At 43.6% G+C, this 21,634-nt stretch overlaps 1 protein-coding gene across 1 annotated transcript in view; it reads right to left on the bottom strand.

Moving 5' to 3' along the window:
* The window catches only part of cdon (cell adhesion associated, oncogene regulated), a 34,590-nt gene extending 13,763 nt beyond the window's left edge, over window positions 1-20,827 (bottom strand). The window contains exons 1-7 of the mRNA XM_049575771.1: window positions 20,347-20,827; window positions 7,428-7,566; window positions 5,043-5,321; window positions 4,380-4,526; window positions 3,972-4,115; window positions 3,583-3,873; window positions 3,223-3,492 (exon numbers count right to left, since the gene is read on the bottom strand). Coding sequence (XP_049431728.1) covers window positions 3,223-3,492; window positions 3,583-3,873; window positions 3,972-4,115; window positions 4,380-4,526; window positions 5,043-5,321; window positions 7,428-7,500 — 1,204 coding nt within the window. The 5' untranslated portion in view covers window positions 7,501-7,566; window positions 20,347-20,827. The remainder of the gene's footprint in view (window positions 1-3,222; window positions 3,493-3,582; window positions 3,874-3,971; window positions 4,116-4,379; window positions 4,527-5,042; window positions 5,322-7,427; window positions 7,567-20,346) is intronic.
* Between the last annotated feature and the right edge of the window lie 807 nt (window positions 20,828-21,634).

Genomic DNA, 21,634 nt, shown 5'->3' on the forward strand with positions numbered 1-21,634 from the left:
AATAAACGACAGATTAATCGACAACGAAAGTGATCATTAGTTGCAGCCCTATTTTTTACAACACTTCTTTGTCAAGACAAAAACTAAACTGATGAATAAAAAGGTCTGGACGTTTAGAGGAAAAGTCTCAACCTTGTGGTAGTTAACGTACTCCAAATGTAGACAACTTAACAAAGTGTTGTTGTAGATTTTTGAAATAAGATGAGACTTCAGAGAGCCATTTAATTTTTTGGATTATGCAAACATATTATATATAATATATTATAGTAAATCTATATTAAATGTATTATTAAATCCCTAAGTGTAACTAATCAATCATATATGGACACTGCATGATTTAAAAAAAAAAACTGTTACTGGGGAATGCACAGTGTTAAAAAGGGTGAAGCAATGGCAACAAAGTTACTCAGTCAGTGACTAACCAAGGTGGCCCTACATGTCCACAGAGGACAACCAGTCCTGGAAAGTTTTACATTTGGAACAAGCCTTTTAATCTACATAAAATAACAAGAAAAACCTGGATCGCTGCAGCACTACATAATCATGCTTTGTTTGTTTTTTTCATTAAATCTTCGCCAGAGCCAGAGCGGTCCACCTGGGCGAATCATGCAAGCTGGGAGCCTTATTATGGCTGACACTGGTTTGGCAGAGCCTGGGTGGAATTTTTCACAGACGTTTGGAGGACACTGAGCACAGCCCACAGGAGCAGGGACTGCTCGACTCTGAGCCACACCACTGAGGTCAAAGAGCACCATAATTGAATATTAAAACCTAAACAAGTGAGTAAGGAGGTTAAAGCGGTGAGGCTTGCCACAGGGGCACACTGCAGGGTCCTGGGTCCAGTTTCGGGCTGTTTTGTGTGCGGCACCGGTTCACTTTGTAAAACAAACAGGCCCGGAGCTGGTAACACTAGACCTGATCCTGGGACTGCGGCCAGCTGCCACACATTCCACACGCCAACCATTAAAATACCGGAGAGAATCAGACCCCAGCACTACATCCAGTCCAACACACTCTCCTGCTCGTTCCCTCCCTCTGCCCTCTCCACAGCTCTGACTCATAGCGTAACCACAGCCGGGGCTCCTCCTCCGACACACTGATACAGGAGGAGGCAATTAAGGCCACAGCGTCCTCACAGTCTTGATGGAGAGGAGTGATATATCTTGAGTAAGTGCAACTACACCTGGACAGGGATTCGCTGCCAGGACCTTCCCAGAAAAAGGTCAGTCCATTAGAGATGAACACCTGGGAGTAAATGTTAAAGTAAATCATAAAGGATTACCGGCAGAGACAAGAGACTCAGTTTGGACAGAGTTCGGCTTATTGGAGGACAAGTGAAGGTATTTTTTATAGTCCTGGCTGGACATCAAGAAATGCTCTTTCCTTGTGTGGTGAGAAGGTGGCAACTAATGATTATTCTCACCCACAATTAATCAGTTATTCATTTGGTTTAGAACATGTTAAAAAAAAAGTCCAAGGTGATGTCTTCAAAATGCTTATTTTGTCAGACTGGCAGTCAAAATCCAAATATATTCAATGAACAATAATAAAAACAGACAAAGGCTCATTAATTAACATATTTATGGATTATCACAATTGTTCTTTATACATTTTTGGTCAATCACGTATAATAATTTCATCACTTGTATCTATAGGGGGGCTGCTAGCTTTGTCAAGTGGGAGAGGGGAGCAAACAGCCAGTGGCATGACAGAATAAGGACACCACATCTCTGCTGTGGTTCATCCCACTTAACAGATGAAAGCGCAGAGTTGCTATGGCGATGGAAACAACGATACCAAACAGAAAACCAAATACATTTCAGATTGCTCTCTGTGATTAATTACTAATAATAACAGACTACTCACATCAGCAATACTGTTTACTGCGAATGCAAAGGGCATTTGATAAGCTCTGGTGCCCAGTACCTACAAAACAACTGAGCACAAACTGACCTCACTGTGTTTACCTCTGCTGGGCATATCCTGCTTATCGGCCCTTATACTCTGTTTTGTGTATATCTGCAGCAAAAGATATTAAATCTCATTCTTCTTCCTGGAGTCTGGGAGCAAATGTTTTGGAGTGAACCTGCCTGATCCTGTCTGATTTGTACTCCCTATGTACCACATGTAGCTGTATTAATCATTCTACAGATAGAGGGGTGAGCTGAGGAATGGGGCCCTGGCGTAGAGCGGCTGGGGAGGGAGAAGAGGGGAGGCTTGGGGCAGGAGGGGGGAGCGTTGTGATGTGTTAATAAATAAAAGGCAGTTGTGTATGATGTTGACAGCTGGGTGGTCTGGTCCTCGTCATAACCCTCCACGGCTACTCCTTACATTCCAGTGTCCGGGGGCTTATCCCCGACGGCGTGCACAAAGCTCACTCTCACGCTCAAGCTCAGTTCAAGGCTCAGGAGGAGGGCGGCCTTGGCTAAGCCTCTCCTACCAGCCCTAAGAAACACACACACATTCACACTCAAAGAGCAAGGACTCCCTGCAGATACTGTATGTGCAGGCACACAGATATCCCGCCTGGTGAGATGCCTTAACCCTTTCCAACACTAGCAACAGTTTCTGTAACAATTTACAAGTAAGTGGCATTTCTCAAAATGCTCACTTTTGTATCTGTAAACTCTTGAGATCTGCAAGGCCTACAGTGTTAGCGCACATGTTGTGAGGTTGGTCATGATCTTACAGTAAAGTGACAATGTGGCACTGGATCCAGTTTTATCATCCTTTGTGTGGAATGAAAGGGGAAATAAAAGGGGAACATTGGGAACAGTAGCATTGAGTTACTTGAAAATGATCAACAACAATTTTGGTTGTTGTTTAACTTATTTATGAAACAGAAAAGCTACACATTATCTGGTTCCACCAGCCTAAATGTGGAGGATTTGCTGATTTTCTGTCTTATATCATTGTCAATTGAATATCCATGGGTTTTGGACTACGATACTACACATGAGGGGCATACATTAACTGACTGTTAACTGCTTAATTAAACAATCATTTTTGACAGATTAATCAATGAAACCCCTTGCCCCCAAACACTGTGTCTTTGGACCTCTTTCTTGGGCATTTCATTATTTGTTGCCTGCATTTCTGTAAGCAATTTAAGGTATTTTGTGGGTTGAAAGATCAAGGTTTTTATTACTAATAAAAAAACAAGGTGAGAAAGCTCTGTATTAAAGCCTAGAAACAAATGGGTTTAATATGACGGATACATACCTGATAGCGTTGTAAGCATTCCATATGACTGTGCCGAGCCAATCCCATTGTCCAGCAAACACTGAAACACGCCCTCGTCCTGTGGTGTCACGTCTGTAATAACAAGTGAGGATCCAGAGACCTGAAAGTGGGGCGATGGAGTGATGGGGTCAGCGTTGAACAGCCAGGTGATATTTGGGTAAGGGTTTCCTTTTGCTACACAACTAAAATGAGCAGAGGAGCCAGGAGAGACAAACTGGTTGGTCAGGCCCTCTGTGATAGATGCAGGCTCTGTAGAGGAGAGGCAGAAAGATTAGCATCACCCTGAGGTCTGCTACAACAATCCCCACACCCCAACATCCTTTCTTTTGCTTTTCTTACCAAGAACATTCACAGTATAGTTAGCGCTGATCAGAGTCCCTTGCTTGGTCTCAGCAGCACAGGTGTAACTCCCTTCATCGCTCCTCGTCACCGCATTGAAGGCCAGGTTGTTGTGCTGTCGTTGGTGAGAAGGCCCTGGTGTGACCTCCTTACCATTCTTAAACCATTTTGCTGCTGGTGCAGGACTACCAGACACGATACACTCCAGTGTCAGCGGCTGTGACTGCTGCACCAACACAGTCCTTGGGGTAATGGGGTAAACTATTCGCACTGAGTGGGAGGAGTCTGAATCTAAAGAAACAAAAGAACAACATCAGTAGATGATAACAGAACATGCAACTGAGATATCAAAACTTCTCAATCTTAAAATTTAATGTCTTCAGACTTACATTTCACTGACAGCTTAGTACCATGAGGCTGCATGACAGTTTCCCCAGTAACAGGGTTGAATGCACCACATTTATACATGCCCTGGTGCTGGTCTGAAACAGAGATTATCTGGAGGTTTCCAGATGGAAGAACTAAATAGTCATCTGAAAAAAGAGGGAAACAGCAGTTTCAGTAATAGCACAGAGAACTTCCACCAGTATTAAGATAGTGTGTGCTACACCAGGGAAGGTGAACAACAAACAAGATGATAATTCTTGGTACATGCGATTTTATATGGTGATATAAAATAACCAAATGAAAATGTCTGTTTTTGCTGATTTTTGTGGCAAAAAAAAACTGATATGTCAAGAAGCTTTATCACATCTATGCACAAGTACTCATTATTTACAGTTAGGTCTCAAACAAACCTGATGACGCTTCTATCCACTCCCCTCGCACTCTCAGTCTAGGAACAGCTGGAGGGATGCTGTGCGGTAGAGGACACTCTAGAAGAACAGTACTCCCTTCCTGCACTGATAATGACCGCCGTCGGCCATCTTCATATTCTGATATTTCTGCATTGACAAAGAAAAAGAAAACTCCTTTAGCTCAACTCACTTTCTGTGCATAATATTGGAAATTTAATGTGAGCTGAGCATCAGCAGTCAGGAATGACAGCGAACAGCGCTACTTGAGTTGAGCTGTTTGTGTTGGATCACTGGGTTTGTTTATTGTTGCAAGGAGTGATTCTATTCATGCTTGATACAGTTCCAGATCAGGGTCAACCCCTTAGCGTAGTGTCCAACAGCAAGCAGCATCCCAGCAGGAACATAACACACTACACAGGAAAGCCCAAGGCTCATTAAGGATACCGGTCAAGAGGCATTTGGAAGGGTGCCTGAGTAAAACCTCCTACTGCTTCCTTCCTCTCCGCCACTCAGCAGCAGGCAGCCGAGGACAGGCATTCTTTCTAAGTGTTCAAGACTCACAAAATGGCCTTCCTTTTCTCAAGGCAACTTCCTCTTTTTTTTACCCCTCTGCTTTGAAGTGAGTAGAAGTATGCACAGAAGGGTAATTATCTGTATCCGTACCTGCTATGGACACACGCGCGTGACGGCTGACGATGGCCGGCCCATTGTCTAAGCGTGCCACACACTGAAAGATGCCAACATGGCTGGGATTAAGGGAGGAGATGGTTAGGGATCCCTCGTTGAGCTCCACACCAGGCAGGATGCCCTGGTCCAGGGGACGGCCTCTGAAGCGCCAGAAAACCACTGCTGATGGAGGACTTACTAAGCAGAGTAGACGAGCAACGGAGCCTTGACTCTGAACCAAGGAGGCAGGCTCAGAGCGGAAAGAGGGATATTGAGCTGGTGAGGACACAGAAGAGAAAAATAGGTTCAGAATGTTGAATCAGTCATTTTGTTATAGATGCTTGGTTAGGCGAAATTATAAAACATATTCTCATGCAGATATTGGTTTGCCTCTGCCCGGAGCAATATAATAGAGCTGCTCAAAAAATGGAAATACCCTAATGTCATGGAGATAGTTTTGCAGATATCTAATACAAAAATGTTTTTTGGTACTTTGGGTGAAGTGATCCTTTTACTATGCAATGTCTCAGGCTCGGAAGAGTATTGTCTGAGCTGTTTTAGCCTAGACTCACAAGTCAGTCTTTAGACGCTTTGCTTAACTAAAGACTGATGACTTTTTCCCTGATAGTGTGTTTAGATGGGCGGATACAATTTCAGAGTTTAAAAAAACTCCCTACGTTGCAGAACCAATATTAAATCCGCAGGGCGGTCCTTCAGTGGCTCGCTGAACTCTTGTGCTGGTAAACATAGTCCAACTAGAAACACGTGTAGCAGTACAAAATGGCTCAAGTCGCTGTAAGTCCTTCATTTCCACAATCTTGTGGACTGAGCACATGTTTGATAAAACGGAGTTAAATCTCTCGGCATCCATTTTCAAATTTTCAAGCTCTCTGCGTGTTTGTGTCCTTGCAGAGGAGAAAAGGGGGAGCCCACATTTCCAAGAGGGCGTGTCCTTTTCAAAAATGCAAGAGGCGTTGCTTTGTTGCCAGCCGTTTTCTCCGGTGTGTTAAACACAGTTTAGAAAGGAGTGTCCCCAGGCTATCAGAAGGCGGAGATCTCTGATTGTCTGGTGGCGAGACTAGTTTTAGCCATACAAATGAAATTGGACTATTATCAGTACAATGTGGACACGTTCATCCATTTTTCTGATTAAAACTATCACTTCATCCAATCAACAACAACAACAATCAAGAATACATATTTTTCCTCTTACCTGTAGTGTATTTAACAAGCTAGATTGTTTTGTTGTGAGTGTTGGAGGCAAACCGCATCACTGCGCAGAAGGAAGCGTGCATCTACCTATGGACGAGAGGCTTGTGCTTGAGACAGCGTGAGATATGAACATTAATGGCATCCTCTTTGGCTGAGCTGTAATATTAGCTAGCTCAGTAGTGCTAGGTGAGCTAGCAAAAGATGCACATTTCCTTCTGCGCTAGCAGGGTTAGTTCAGTAGAAAGGACAAGAAACTGCTCACAACAAGGTCTGTGGATTATTTTGAGTAACCGAGTCATGATTTCTGGAAAGAGACATTGCTGTTGAGTTTTTCAATATACTTTTTTGACACTTTTAGCACCACAAGCCAAATGCCATCCAGGGCAGACATCTGGGGTTACATGTCCAACACACAGAAACTCATACCAAAACAATCTAGACTGATAAACAGCATTGTATTTTTGATTTTGGGATGAACTGCCAGTTTAACTTTAAGGAGACACCATTGTTTGCCCTTGTTTAACCTGATGGTTATCATCCTATCTGCTTTTTAGCATTTTTGTGTACAACAGGATAGACCTACCCTAGTGCCAGATGTTTCAAACCAAAGAAATACTATCAAAATTACTTTAAAGTCGCAATAATTTGCTTTTTTGGCCACTTGGGAACAGAGGACTTCATAGTCAGCTGTAGAACACAACCCTAACACAATCGGCAGACACAGAGTAACATTAGCCTTAATTTGGAGTCATGTTTATGGCCACAGGATGAATGTGAATACAAGCTTTACCCTCCTTTTTGCTCTTTGGTCTCGAACAACTCTTGAGAAAAATATCTGGCTCTTTAGCTCCTATAATTACCACTTTCTTCACCTGCTAATCTGTCTGCCATTTGGTGTTAGGCAGGTAGTGAACATTGAGTTTATCTGAGCTATTCTGCTTTCACAGCTGCCATGCTGCTGCTGATGAAAGCATGCACAAAAGCTGCTTTGAGCCGCAGAGTTGGTGAGTATCTTTGTGCTTCATGCTGCTTTGAAGGGCACTTTTCATATGATATAATCATTTGCTCCATTGTTAATATATTAATAATGGTCTGTGGTTTAAACAAATAGTAGTATTAAGGGATCACATCACTTCCACGTGTTAAGATGAGAGCAGGACATCAACTTACATGAACAGCTGATAAGCAGGGACTGGCTGAGACACAGCACAGTGGACAGGAGGACCCTTAGGCCACTGTCCATGGTGCACTTTGACCCCTGCCAGCAGCCGTGTTGCCCAGCGCACACACCCTGGTCTGTTCAGCAAACCTGCAACACACAGCAGAGAGGAAAAACACGTCAAACCAGAGCTCTGTGTGGAAACATGACAGCATACACATAAGCAAATGAAGAGGATGAGAAAGAAACAAATGACAAAACAAGCCAAAGGAGGATTTCAGAGGTGGATCTGTGCGGAGAAAAAAAAATCTATTAGGTTCCAAATGAATCCTGTACGACAATCCTTCTAATCTTCACGACACATCCTCTTTACACACTCCTTGATCTCCACCTCCCACCCTCTCCTCTGACCCCTGTTCTCACCCACTTCAGTGTCTCCACGGAGGCTGGAATGTCCAGCCTCTTTGCCCCCCTGCCTCTCTCTCCCACTGGGCCGCAGAGATCTCCCGCTAATGGAGTGGCCGTGGAGAGACTGTCGCCTCACTCTTAATATCACTCTCTTGTCACACTGTGTTGCTTCCTCATAGGTTCACTGTAGCCTGAAGTGCAGGCCCAGACACACTGGAGGGCACGTAATTAGGAGCATTCCTCTATCCTTTTCAACCCGACCCCCTCTGACTGTGGCACCTCCTCCTCCTTTTTCTAAGAGTAATCCGGGCAAGCTTTGATCCCAGGTTCCTGGTCGGTTACCAGGGTTTGAGCCTGAGGCCGGAAGGACAATGGCTGTCCAGCTGTGATATTCACTCTGGTGCTTCGGTGGCTTGCAGACATTAGCGGAAGGGCTGACCTGGGCTGAAGGGTGGGTCAAATTAAAAGGATGATGTCTAGGTGGGTTCGCTGAAGCTGAACAGGTTTCTAACCCTCATTCTTTACGAAAACATTGTTTCATTTGTTTGTCACATAAGATGATCAATTTGTTTAGCACCTGACAACGTGGTCCCAATGGGTTACAGTAGGGCTGCAAGAAACAATTCATTTCATTATTGATAAATGTGCCGACAAATGTGCTGTGAAAACTGCCTTCCAGTTTCTTGGATTCCAAGATGACTTCTTCAAAACCCATAGACATACAATTTACAATCATGAAAAAGGGAGAGAAGCAGCTAATCTTCACATTTGACAATGTGGAACAAGGAAAAGTTCTCCATGTTTTGCTCAATACAATGCCTGAACAATTAATCAGCTATCAAAACTATTGTTGATTCATTTTCTGCTGATAGACTAATTCTGTCAGCACTAGTTGAGAGGTGAGAGATGCTAGTGGGATGCTTGTTCCTCTATGATCTCACCAATGAGATACAGATGCTTAATCCATGTACTCGTTCTTCTTGCTCTCTCTCTCTCTCTCTCTCCTCTCATCCTGAGAAGAAGAGGAGGAGGAGAGAAGAGGCAGGAAATAATAAACTCTCCCAGCTCCTGGCTCACGCCCCCTTCTCACCCTGAGTTCAAAGGTCAGGGAAGAGCAGAGAGAGAGAGGGTGGACCAGCGGGTGTCTGGTGGCCCTGGACCAGCCCCCAGAGGTCACCTCCAGCTCTCTCTGCTTCACTCACACACATTTTCACTGTTTTTACACACATTAACAAACATTCCCTACAAGACAGGTGTAAACGTGCTTAAAATGGTAAAAAAAATCTTTCTCATTCCTCCACAGTTCAAAGTTCATCTTGTTTTGACTGAATTGCAAAAATGACGACAATGAGCAACAATCTGTAATTTTGACTTCAGGATTGAACATACTACGTTATGTATGTGCTGTATGCTCTGCATTTCAGGCCCCAGTTTAAGTATGTGCATGCTCATTCAAGCAGATGAAACCCACATCTTGCAGGCTAGCTTTTCTCCATCCCACGAGTTGCAACAGGCCCTGCACACTGCCCCCATATCATCAGTGGAAACTATCTTTCTCTCTCTGCCGGAATAATGATATATAATTACAATAATAACAACAGCGCTATAAAAATGCAGAGCCAAGCGCAATGCACCTTGGCACATGGTATGATGTGAAACCGGAGCTGATTCTGTAACTAGAGAGAGGGCTCTCTGTATCCACCTTTCTCTCTCTCTTATTTTAACCAGTTACTTCCTCCCAATGGGTGTAGCAGTTGGGTACTACAGCTCTGACTGGGTGCCCTTGTGTAAACACACACACAGCTACCTATCTGGCCCATCAATCTGGCTCAACGAGGAAACACAGGGGCATCATTCCTGCTTCTTATCTGTTTGGCTTTCCCTTGACATCCGCCACCATGAAGCCGCCTCACTGGAGACAGACACTGTGAGGATATCTTGTATCCCTCATCACAGAGAGTCGTCCTGATGCTGGCAGCACCAGCTGCATGGAAAGGCAAGTCCCACTTCTTCCTGAGCAGACGCCCAGACAAAAGCTGGAGTGGCCATTTGACGAAGGGGAAGTCCCTGTCAAATGAAGTCTGATCGGCCTGAGAGCCGTCTCCTCTGGTCCAATGTTGATCTGCAGCCAGGCCACTCCCTCACTCCACTCTTGCTCCCCTTCTAAAACTCCAGACTGTACGACTTAAAGGAAAAAAAACCTGTGTTCCAGATTTCCTCCTCCTATCCCAAATCTGATCTTGTGTTACCCTCTGTTTTTGCACTTGTGTTATGGATGCATGGCCATTCTCAAGGCAGAATCGACCAGCTATAAATTGAAGAGACATCCAGCATACAAAACAGACTCTGCACCGTTGAAAGCTGATATGCAGACACAGGGACAGTTTATGAAAATAAATGAGGTTAGTGTCAGTGAGTTCAAGTGGAAAAGTTCCTATTTTTTCGGGGGTGTGGGGGTTGACCCATGTATGTTTGGGAAATATATGACTGACACCTGGCTTAAGTGTGTGAAAGCGAGAAATAACAACAGTCTTCTTAGACAGCTGGTATCCCTCACTCAATCTTGCGAAGTTTTTTTTGTATTTTTTGTAGTTTATCTGTCATGCTTATTTTCAGAGGAATCCGTAGTAGAGATATACTGTTGAGAGGCAGGGCTTTTATTAATCCATCTCGGGAGTTATACAAAACTTCGACACAGGAATAGCACCATATATCCCCTGGGAGGACAAGAGGGATCCCTGGTGATGATACAAGAGAAAATAAACACACTGACAGGCTGCCCTCGGGGAAGGGAAAGGGGTTCAAGTTCTGGGGGGGGGGGGGGGGGGGGTTAGCACCTGCGCTTCTTTTTGGTCTCCTCTCTGCAGGAACTACTTAAAGCCCCATCTGCCCGCATGTGGGGCTGGCCCATATCGCTGTCATATTGGGTAAACAGGGACAAAGCAACGCGGCAGAGCATCAAAGACCTAGAGGGCAGAGGAGGAACAGGTCACAACTGGTGCTGCTGACTGAGGCAGGGGCCTGGCCTCTCTGCTTCAGAAGACTGCACAGCTGAATAAAAGTAAATGGCAGACATCATAAAGCAGCTCCAATCAATACCAGAGTGGTATAATTCCAATAGATCAGAAAGGTTCATCTTCAAAAAACAGAAACTTGTAAAGAATGCGTGGAATTGAACAAGGCCCAGAGTTAGAGTTAAAGATGTTCAGGGTGAGGGAGCAGTGGGGTGTAAGAGAATGAGCAAGTCTTTTCTGGTATGATGGTCTAATCTGACCTGTGCGCTGAAGCTGACTCACATGCTATACCCCAAACCTGTCTGCACTCGCCCCACATCTCACGGACAGAGGATCTGCAGCACACACATTCCTCAGCTCCACAGACAGAGAGAGAGAGAGCGAGAGAGAGAGAGACACGGACACACAGAAAGAGACAGAGAAAGACACACACACAAGAGATGGGAGATAAATTCACAACAAGAAAATGAGAGGCAATGGGGGGAAGCGTATGTGAGAACATAGAAAGAAAAACTCTGGGAGAGGAGTAAAAGGAGATGAGGGTAAAAAGAGGTGAAACATTCACTGGGAGGTGAAAAGTTGCCAAGCCCCGACTCATTTCTCCTCCCTCTTTATTTGGCTCAGAGATAGACGTACAGATAATGGCTGAACTCGCATCCATGTCTGCCAAAACTGACTGATGATTCAGCCTAACTGCATTCAGCTCAGCCCAAAAACTTGGGAAGAGCCTCCTGAGAGAAGAGACTCTAGGGGACCATTATGGGCTTCTTCTGTTGGTCTGGGTGAGCCCACTGAGGCAGCCCGGGGCCACAGAGGAAACTAATGAGTGGAAACACTGGGCCTCTGGTATGGCCTACCTCTGTCTGATTAAAGACTGAGACGTTATTAAAAGTGGGACAGACTTAGAGAAAGGGAGTGAGCTGAAGAAGGGGAGAGAAAGACAAAAAAAGAAAGAGAGACATGATTTGGAATCAAATAAGGGAATTAGGAGAGGAGAGAAGAGGGGTCCTCTTTGTTTTACAATGAGAAAATCACATTCGAAGGGTTAAGTCGATCCATAATACAAAATGACTGCCCTCGCCTGAACCTGACATCCTGCAGAAAGTTAATACAAGTCTCCTCAATAAATCATTTAAAGTGACTGTGACTGCAGACAACAAATGAGATACATCTTCAAGGACAGTCTGTTTGTCAGACACTGCTGTCTCTCTGTGCATGTGTCTGCAGGAGGACAGAGCATAAACAGTCCGGGAGGCGCAGGGTAACGACAGGGCCAAGCGGGTCTCAGAACTCAGAGACGCCGCAGCCCTGACAACACGGCCATGGTGTGGGATCAGTAGAGAGGAGGAATGAAAGGAGAGGCCCCCGGAGATCAGACAGTCACATCCCACAAAGCCCTGTTTACCAAGGACACACATCGACCCCTCCCTTCACCTCCCCCCGCCAACATCTCCGTTCACCAAAGCCCGACCCTCCCGAAGTGCCAGGGCCGGGACCTGGGAGACAGCGCTAATTCTACCCCGAGGCTTGTTGGCCGAGGACACAAACAGAGAGCTGAGGAGGGGAGAGAAAGGGGGGAGTAGAAAGATTGAGACAGACGGGAGAGAGAGTGGGGACTGAATGGTACAGTATGTAAGACCCATCTTAATTGGAGATTGTTCTGCAATGTCTTGTTTTTCCTGGGAATCTGTGAGGGGGAGGGACAAGAGGGTGGGGAGGTACGGTTGTTTCCCAAGGTCCTGAACAGCGGGATTAACCACAGGACCGAAACTCAATAGCAGCCTCGGACATTGGAAACAGATCCCCGGGTATCGCCACCATACAAGGCCACCTCGAGACCTTTTGCAAAGCGCATGTAACTAACAACCCTTCCTCATTGTCAGAGCTCTCTGGGCCCTTCCGGCTGATTTCACAGGCCTTTCAGCCCAAAGGGGAACGTCTGCTCGGACGAAAAGGTAATTCTGATGGAAAGGAGGAATGCACAAGAAATCCGTCTTGCCCGCAGGGTGTGTTATAACACTGATCTCCAACATGTGCCAAGAGTCTGATTCATCATGCCAAGCGAGAGAGGAGCTGGGATTGTGCAGCCATGACAGCGAAGCAGAGGAGGGCCACAGATTCACATTCCTCAGTATCAGCCTTGATTAGTGAGATGATGGGAAAACACGTTGATACAGGGGAGGGAAAAATTATCAAGTCTGCCAAATGCCTTGAAAATGTCCACCTTCTCTGGGGGAGTCAAGACACTATCTGTGTTTTTAAATGCTGTTGTGTGGGCTGTGCACGACGGGCATACAGTGATCTGATCCAGCTGCCCCCAACCTTTCTCCCCTCACTCTGTCGTCCCTCCCCAACTCTCCTGGATTCCATCACTGCCTGTGTCTCTACGGCAACAAGCGGCGAAGACGCAGACAACAGTTTCTGTTCAGTCTCCTCCTGATAGGTCCCTGGCTGTCAACCAAAAGTACTTTCAAACTAAAACATATATTAAATAATGTAATTTCAAACATGTGCAACAAAAACAAAATGACAGGGTGTCCAAATAGATCCTAACAAGAAACTCAGTTTTGCAAAGTCACTATTTAAAACCAACCACAAATAAAACTAGGCTGCTTTCAGGGTGTTCGCCTCTTCTTTGTTTGTCACTTGAGAGGCATGAGAAAGAAAAGTACACACAGAGTATTTTCATTTCTCAGAATGATAAATTTCGTCTGCAAATATATTAGAGTGATGGCCATATATTCACAGGGGGAGGATATATGGGGACAGAGAGTGTTGCTGAACTCCACAGCCAGCCGGCAGAACAAAAACAAACACGTGTAAAAAAGGTTAAAATATAATTAGTCTTCTTCACCAACTCCACAAATCTCTTGCAAAAACCCAAACAAACAAACCAGCTCCCTTGTACGTACAAGTTTGAAGACCCCAAAAATAAATATGCAGTCCCAAACAGAGTGTGTAAATGCTTTATTTAGTTTGTCTAAATGTTTATCCGTCTCGCCTTGTAACACTCCACGCTTGTTATGCGGCAATCAAGTGATCACAAAACAAACTTGGTGGTGATACGTCAACACATGCACCATCTAAGTTTCCACTTCTGGCTCTTGGTCAAATCTTAAAAAAAAACTGCAACATATTCAGGGTCCAGGCTGCTTCTTGCTGCAGCACTGGAGGTGAGAAGAGCTTTTGGCAGATGACGTAGTGCCCTGAAGGCGCCAAGAGAAACACAACCTCCTGACAACAGCAAAACATAGCAATAATACAGAAACCATGGCATATGGTAACTCAGTGCATAGGTTTGTGTGTGTTTGCTACTGTAGGAGCACCACAGAGAGATGAGAGTGATTTATTTTACTTGATGAGAGTTAGTCAAACCAGAGATGTGTTTTCAGTCATCACAAGGCAGAAATACATCCCACAGTATGCTGAGTATCTGCTACAATCTTCCCAGAACAATGCAGAAGGCTGAACCAACCGTGTTTTATCCTTCTGGCTCAGATTCCTGCACTCCCTTTGAATATCTTCCATAAATAAGGGGTTCCATTGCTCCCTAAAGGGCTACATCTTGTAGTAGGGAAGGCCCAAAAAGGCACCCATAACCACAGACCCAGAGGCAGGCAGCAGCAGTACCCACACTGCCTCACACTCTGATCTGGGAGAAAAACAGCCCTTCAAACAAGTAGCCTGTTTGTCAGCCAGAGGGGAGTGCCAGCCACTAGTTTTGCCTTAATATAGTCTTGCTGATCCTTACGCTGGCTTTTCAACAGCACACACATTCTGGTTCGCAGAAAACCCATGTCAGATGTGACTTATTGGTTCAACATTTGAAATAGAAAGCTGTGGTTGCTCACAGTTTCAGGAAGAAAAGACTCTAACTCTTGGGGGCCCACACTGAGGTGACGGTCTAAGTCAGGCATATTTTGTAGGGTCAGTTTCAGGAAGGGAAAAAGAAATGAATCTTGCAAACAGGAAGACGCTGAGGATGCAACAAAAAAAAAAATCCCCCCGAATGTTCTGAAATACTTTGAGAGCTCTGTCAGCGAGAGCTGTCAGCGAGGGTCCGGTTCAGAAGTTCACTCCCTGAAATCTTCCCTGGGGCTGAGGAATCATTAAGAATACTCCACAAGACAAGGCTACAAAACAATGGGTCTCATCATATATTTGCACGACAATTATGAGAAAAATTGTTGGTTTTGGCGAGAGATGAGCGTTGTGTAAAATGCCACGTCAAACCCTCTCGGGGAACTTTTTGTTCTCTCTCATGCATGTGGTGTTCTGCATCATGTTGAAGGCACATATAGCTGCATAAGCCTAAAAGCATACCCTAAAATGATTATAAGCACATAATAAAAAGGCATATACAGAAGTAACAAACTTCAGACTGTATGGCTAAAAAAGACTCGCAGCTTGCTTCAAACGGCTCGGAACAAAGTATTTTGCAGTCTGTTGTAACCTTTTGGTCTTTCCATCTATGTATAAGATTTCATCCTACAGTAAAAGTTACAGTGTTTATCAAACTGTGTCCTTCTGAGTCACACAAACTGCTCTTGTTCATCTGCTGTTGAGGTATTTTCATTATCTGTAACTGCCTGGACAGTGTGTTTTTCCTCAATAGCACTGTGTGGGGTATCAGTTTACATTCCCTTATCATATTAAGAACACAGACATATATATTTAGTTGAAGACTGTATTTCCATTACATTAACAGAAAACAAGCCATCTTCAGAGAAGAAGCAGACCTCCTCAGCCTGCCTATCTCCAGCCTGTACAGCTTCATCCCACTGCATTTCGGTGGCTGGCTGGAACATCTGTTTCTGCTGCTCCAAAAACTGTTTGTTTGTCTTAACAATTACGCCCTGATGTTTCTCATTTCATTTCTCAAATCTCTCGAAAGTCATTATCCAGTTTCAGGTCCTTCAAGGTTCTGAATTTTTAGAAACTCAATACGACCATCTGTTGAAAGCTGGTGTACACATCGGACTACAGTCAGCTCACCTTTGACATTTCAGAGGAGTTGTACGGGAGGAAGCATGCAGCCTATCTGTAACCTGCTGGAGTAACATGCTTGCATAGTAAAGCGAGTCAGTGCCGGGCTGTTTGGATCATCTGTCAGAGTAGGGGGACATGGAAGAAAATGGGAAGGGGGTCCCACTGAGAGACATATGCATTGTGTAGTTAAAATAATGACAGTGTGAGCTCAGAGCAGATAAGAAGTGCTACCAATGACAGCTTCATATAAACACAAGTGACACCTTCAGCTACTGCATTTGCCTTCACGGCTTCTTCAACACAGCTTCAATTTATCCAATTCCACTCACAGCTTGTCCCTAGAATAAATTTAGGGAGGGAAACGGAGGGTGGAAAGTGAAGTCTTTTTTTGTTAGCACTGCAGCTGCAGGGTGCACTCACCAACCCAGCAGTCACGAGAACTCAAACTCTTTCTCCGACCTGCCCATCTTTCCCATCGACCCCCTGCTTATGGCTGCTGGGTGTTGTCAATCAGCACCCCCTGGCTCCTTGAACATGGGGGCTCTTTGGCATGCTGCCCAAAACTCCCCTCTGTCCATCTAATGGGGCCTGAGCTCTGGCTCTGTCCTTGACGAATGGGAGCTGAAGCTCGCAGAGTAAAGGCCAGCATTAGAAAATGGGAAAAAGGCTGCAGTATGACTCAATCCCTGAGCAATGAGAGTAAAAGGAGGGCTATGTGTCAAGAGTTCAAAACAAGCCAGGTTTTACTTTTTAAGTTGTTTGGAGGGTCAAAAACCAACTATACAACAGTCCACTAAATTCTACTTTATTATACTAAGACGCTGAAATGGATTAGCCATCAGAGATTTACAAAACGACTAAGACCTAATTACAGCTGTCACAATATTGTGATGATAATGAAAAATAAGGTGGCTGCTAAAAAAATTAGGTTTGTCTCCTGTTTTATGACTCTCTGAACATTTTTCTCAGCCAAAGGTTGATCCTTTGGAGCAATCAATCACAACCAAATAAAAACCAAATAAACAACCAAACCACATTATGATTTAGGTTTTAAATTCTTTTCCATTTGCTTCAGGGCCAGGGCTGAGGTTTGCTGCCTGGCCCTTACATCTGTATGGCCTGGAAAACAGCAGAATGTGGGACGTGCCCAAAATACACTTAAGTCATGAATTCAGACACACCCTCTCCCGCCACACTGACCTCTGATAGACATTCATCCACTTAACCATCACTGAAATTTTTTAAGCTGAAAATAGGGGTGCAGCTGTCAACTATTTTGGGGGGTTTTGTTCATTCTATAAACTTTTGATAACAATACCCCTAAGTTATCAAAAGACGTCACCGATTGATTGTCTGTCAGTTAACTGATCAACTAGTTGCATCATTACGAACAAAAACTTTTATTTCAAAACCAAAACTCGAGATTTTTTTTTTTAACCTCACTTCCTGGTTTTACCTTCAATGAAACCTGATTGTTACTATGGAAACACAAGACGTTTACTGCTACTATTCAACAATTATTTGTCATTGTTGGTGTGCATGTGGTTGTGTGATTATAATACTGCATCAGAAAAATCAAAAGAGCCATTATGAGAGCAGCGGCTGGTATCATTACACATGCTTACATTCAAATTGCCCACTTAACATAGTTCTCCTACAGCAACATGTGTTTATCATTAGCGAGCACCCTAATGGCTCAAACATTATTCGAGCTCGCTTAATGGCATAGTTGTGCTTTGTTCGGGTCTGTCTGATAAGAGCCGGGCCACTATTGGTTTATTAATTCCCCTACGAGTCACAAAAAAATGCTGTGAAAACAAAAACATGGCTCTGAAGCTCAGTCATTGTCTACTTCCATCACATTACCAATATGTAGTTGCTGTGGGGAAAATCCCACACAATCCCAACATGGTCAGTTATACTAAAAATACTCCGCAGTCTTTATGTTCAGCTTTAAATCCACCAGTTCTTGGTACTGAAGCATGGATTTATGGGTCTAGTTTGTTGTTCAAAAGAGTATTTTTATATATTCTATGAAAAAAATGCCTAACAACAGGATGCTTAAGTTGCCAAAGGACAACCAGTTTCTCCACAGACTGACCAGAATGCAATGCAGCCAATGCAGCAGTAGTTAGAGTGAGGAAGAAAGATATTCAAGGAAAAGTGGGAAATCATGGAGTAAACAGAGTTAGAGCGAGACAATTTGGAGGCAGGAAAAATAAGTTACAACACCTTACTAAAAAAACTCCTTGAACAGACTCAGTATCAAAACCTGAGGGAGGATTTCTGCTTTAAAATGAACGCCGTCAGCATCCGTCCCTTAACACAAAGAGCAAATCTCTCTCTGCCCGTCAAAAGCTCACCCAATATTGGGGAGCACTAAAAGGATTTGAAAGGCATCGGAAGTGTCTTCTTGTCCCCCACCGACGCAACAATGCAAGAGCAACTGTTTGAACTTGAAAGTGTTTTATCTGAGAGCAGCCATGTGTGTCCCACTGACTGGATGTCATGCATTCGAGAGGGATTCAAGACTTTGTTCTCGATAACTTTTAAGTGTTCAGTTTTCTGAGAGTTACCCCTATGTAACAAAAGTCCCTGTGAAGCTCTGATGATTGGGGCGAACAGCAGACGGAGGAAATTACTTGAGGGATAGAAGTGAGGAACTTGTCTGTGCTGCCACATCATTACAATGACTTTTACTCTGTCATCCTCTTTATTTGTGCTCTTTAAGAGCATAGCAGAAGTCTCACCTTGGATTGTTATTGATAGTATATTTACAATCCTCAACATATTTGGTGCCTCTTACATTTATATCTGTATGATGAGTATATGATGTACTTTACAAAAAAATGTTTTAGCAATGCAAAACAAAACTGCATTCACTTCTTTGATATTGAAAAAAAAGGTATTTCAAATTTAATAATATGGATTAATGTTAAATGTGTAAAAAGTCTGCCTATGACTCAAAAACTATTACGTTTGAAGTTGTCTTCCTCAAAGTTCCTCAAGTGCAGCGGTGCAGATCACAACAAACCAAGACCTGAGCAGAAAAAGCTCATGCACACACTTGCACACTCAGTCATACGCTGTTAGTGAGGGCATTTTTTGACACATCAAAAACATTTCTTGTTTATGAAATACTTCCCACAATGAAGGAAGGGGTGAGACTTTGAAGATGTGAAATAGAGCCAACAGGAACAAAGCAAAAGCAGTTTGATGGTCTTGATCAGCCTGCTTACACATCTGTATTTTACAATGTTTTTAAGATTTCCCTTCGCCACTAGTGTTTTTTATCATTTATGTATCTAAACTAATCCCAAATTAAAAATCAGTTCCTAATCAGTAAACAATGACACCTTCATAGGCAAGTAGTTGCTATTATGTGCTTTGCACAACTATTTGTGCACTTGCCAAATTTTACAGCAATACCAACACTGATTTACCAAACCGACATTTATAACACCTTCAGGGGATTTATCTAAAACAATAAAGGCTCTCTGTCTTTGGAGAGAGGAGGGAAAAAAACACAACTTCAAATATTAGTCTAAGCCACTATGCTTCTGCACAGTGGTAAGTGTGGCAGACAGTTGGCTCCCAAAACGGATCCATAAGATAAGTACAACTTTAGAACAAAGCAGTGCTTTACTTATCCCCAGTCCATTTTCACCTTTTATGACTGTGACAGTAGTGTGTCACTGGAGGGACATATTTGCCATTTCTAAAAATGTTCTTTCATCTTTCAAAGCAGAAATGCATCCACAGGCCATCTGTTTTCAACTGGGATGTTAAGTGCAGTGTTTTTGCCTTCTATAGCTATTTACCAAGCAAATATTTATGTGTTTCATTCACCTCTGAGACAACACAGTGCACTGAGCTGTGTCGGAATAGATAACAGATAACTGCTGAATAATAATGCTAATCTAAATGCTTTTTTTCACTAAGTGTTTTGAGTCTTGTATTAACTTTTTTTCTGTCTGTAGATTATAATCAAACAAAGATGTCGCCTGAAGTAAACAAAATTATAACTTAAGTGCACAATTCTATTCTGACACTTCATGGAAACTAATATAGAAAAATCTAATTTTCAATAATCAAAGTGTTACCATTGCAATGAGGTTAAAGGAGCAAATGTAATCAATAAAAGTAATTATCTAGAGTCAAAATGTAATAAATGTAGATGCTGTCTCAATGTGGACAGTTAATTCATGAACATAATATTAATATTCGTACACGGGCGCCCCCGTTTACCAGACTGCCACACAGACGGAGCATGTTCTGCCTCTCCGTGCTTCTGGTCTCCACTTTCACTACTATACAAAGTTTAAAAAACACATTGTAATGTTTAGGGTACAGATTAAACTGCTACTTCGGAGCTCTCTGTTTCTTTAAGCGTCACTTTTTCTTTGTTGTTCCCAGAGAAGACCAGGGGGCCTGGTGCGCACACCGAAGCCTCCCCAAACCCGCTCCCAGCCAGCCGGCCCGGGACTCCCTTGTCTGCCTCCCCTCAGTCCGTCCTTACCTCTCTTGCAGGAGGGCAAAAGCTGCGAGCCGTCGGATGAATTAGCAGCAAAACGCATTCTTCTGGAGGCATATCCGTACGGGGCCCTCCATTACATACGGGCTCAAAGTGCAAGACGATGGGAGGAACATGAAAACAGCCGGAGGTGCAGGGGGGAAAGAGAGTTTTCAGACCCGAGGAGCAGCGAAGGCTTCGGGGCCAAGGTGCGACAACTCCCCCTGGTCTAAATTTGAGTTGAGGTGGTGGAGAGTTTTCTCTTGGGAAGTTTGGAGTCCGCGTGTTTGGATAAAAGCGTTACGTCCTGGTTCGGTGCGCACATACACTCTATCTAACCCGTTATTGTAACTTCTCCGCCAGCTCTCGGTCTCCGTCTCTCTCTACCGCTGCCTCTTCCACACACGCATCTTTGAAGCCAGTGTCGAATTGCTCAGCAAGTCATGGCAGCGACGAAGCTGGTCTTCAAACCAGGAATGTCCCAGCCCCACAGCTCAATACGGCTCCTGGAGAGGGCAGGGAGGGAGAGAGGAGGGGGTGTTACCCATATAGATTGTGCATTAACAAGTTTTACAGTCTAACGAGAAAGAAAAAAAACTTCCTCCTTCCTCCTCTGTGCACACCTACCTGTTAGACTCATTGTTAACATATAAAGGTGAATCCACCTGATATCATTCTTCCCTTTGTTTGATGCACATTCACATCACAATACGGACTTCATTGAGATGGATCAATGATCTTATTCATTGATGTACTGAAACAATGGACTTACATAGTGGACACTTATTTCTTGACCAAGACAGACACATATATATAATTTCATAATAAAAATCTTAGAACCCAAATTACGCCAGTGAACACTAATCCAAAATTAAATGTCATGATATAATAAATAGATGTATTAGTTCATTAGTTGTGAAGTAGTTGAACACTATAAAGAAATATGTCATCTGTCTAATAATTGCTACATACACATATTAAGGTTGTTTGTTTTAGCAATTATAATAAGCAGGGATGGGATGTGATGTCCAGTAAACTGTTATCTCATGCAGGCAGGTGATCATCATGAGAAAACCTACCACACATGTAAACAATACTAATTATATTTCTAGAAACACTTCCTTAATCTTCATTACTGGCATCAGCTTGAGATGAGTACAAAGGATTCATGTCACTGACATTTCTGTCAGACTGCAAAGGTGAAGAATCTTTACAATAAAGATGAACATTTGACTTAAACTAAGTTTAACTGACTATCCCTGGCATGCATGCATGTAAGTTTCACTTCAAGAAT

The sequence above is a fragment of the Epinephelus fuscoguttatus genome, linkage group LG5 (genome assembly GCF_011397635.1).
Source record: "Epinephelus fuscoguttatus linkage group LG5, E.fuscoguttatus.final_Chr_v1".
Lineage (NCBI taxonomy): Eukaryota > Metazoa > Chordata > Actinopteri > Perciformes > Serranidae > Epinephelus > Epinephelus fuscoguttatus.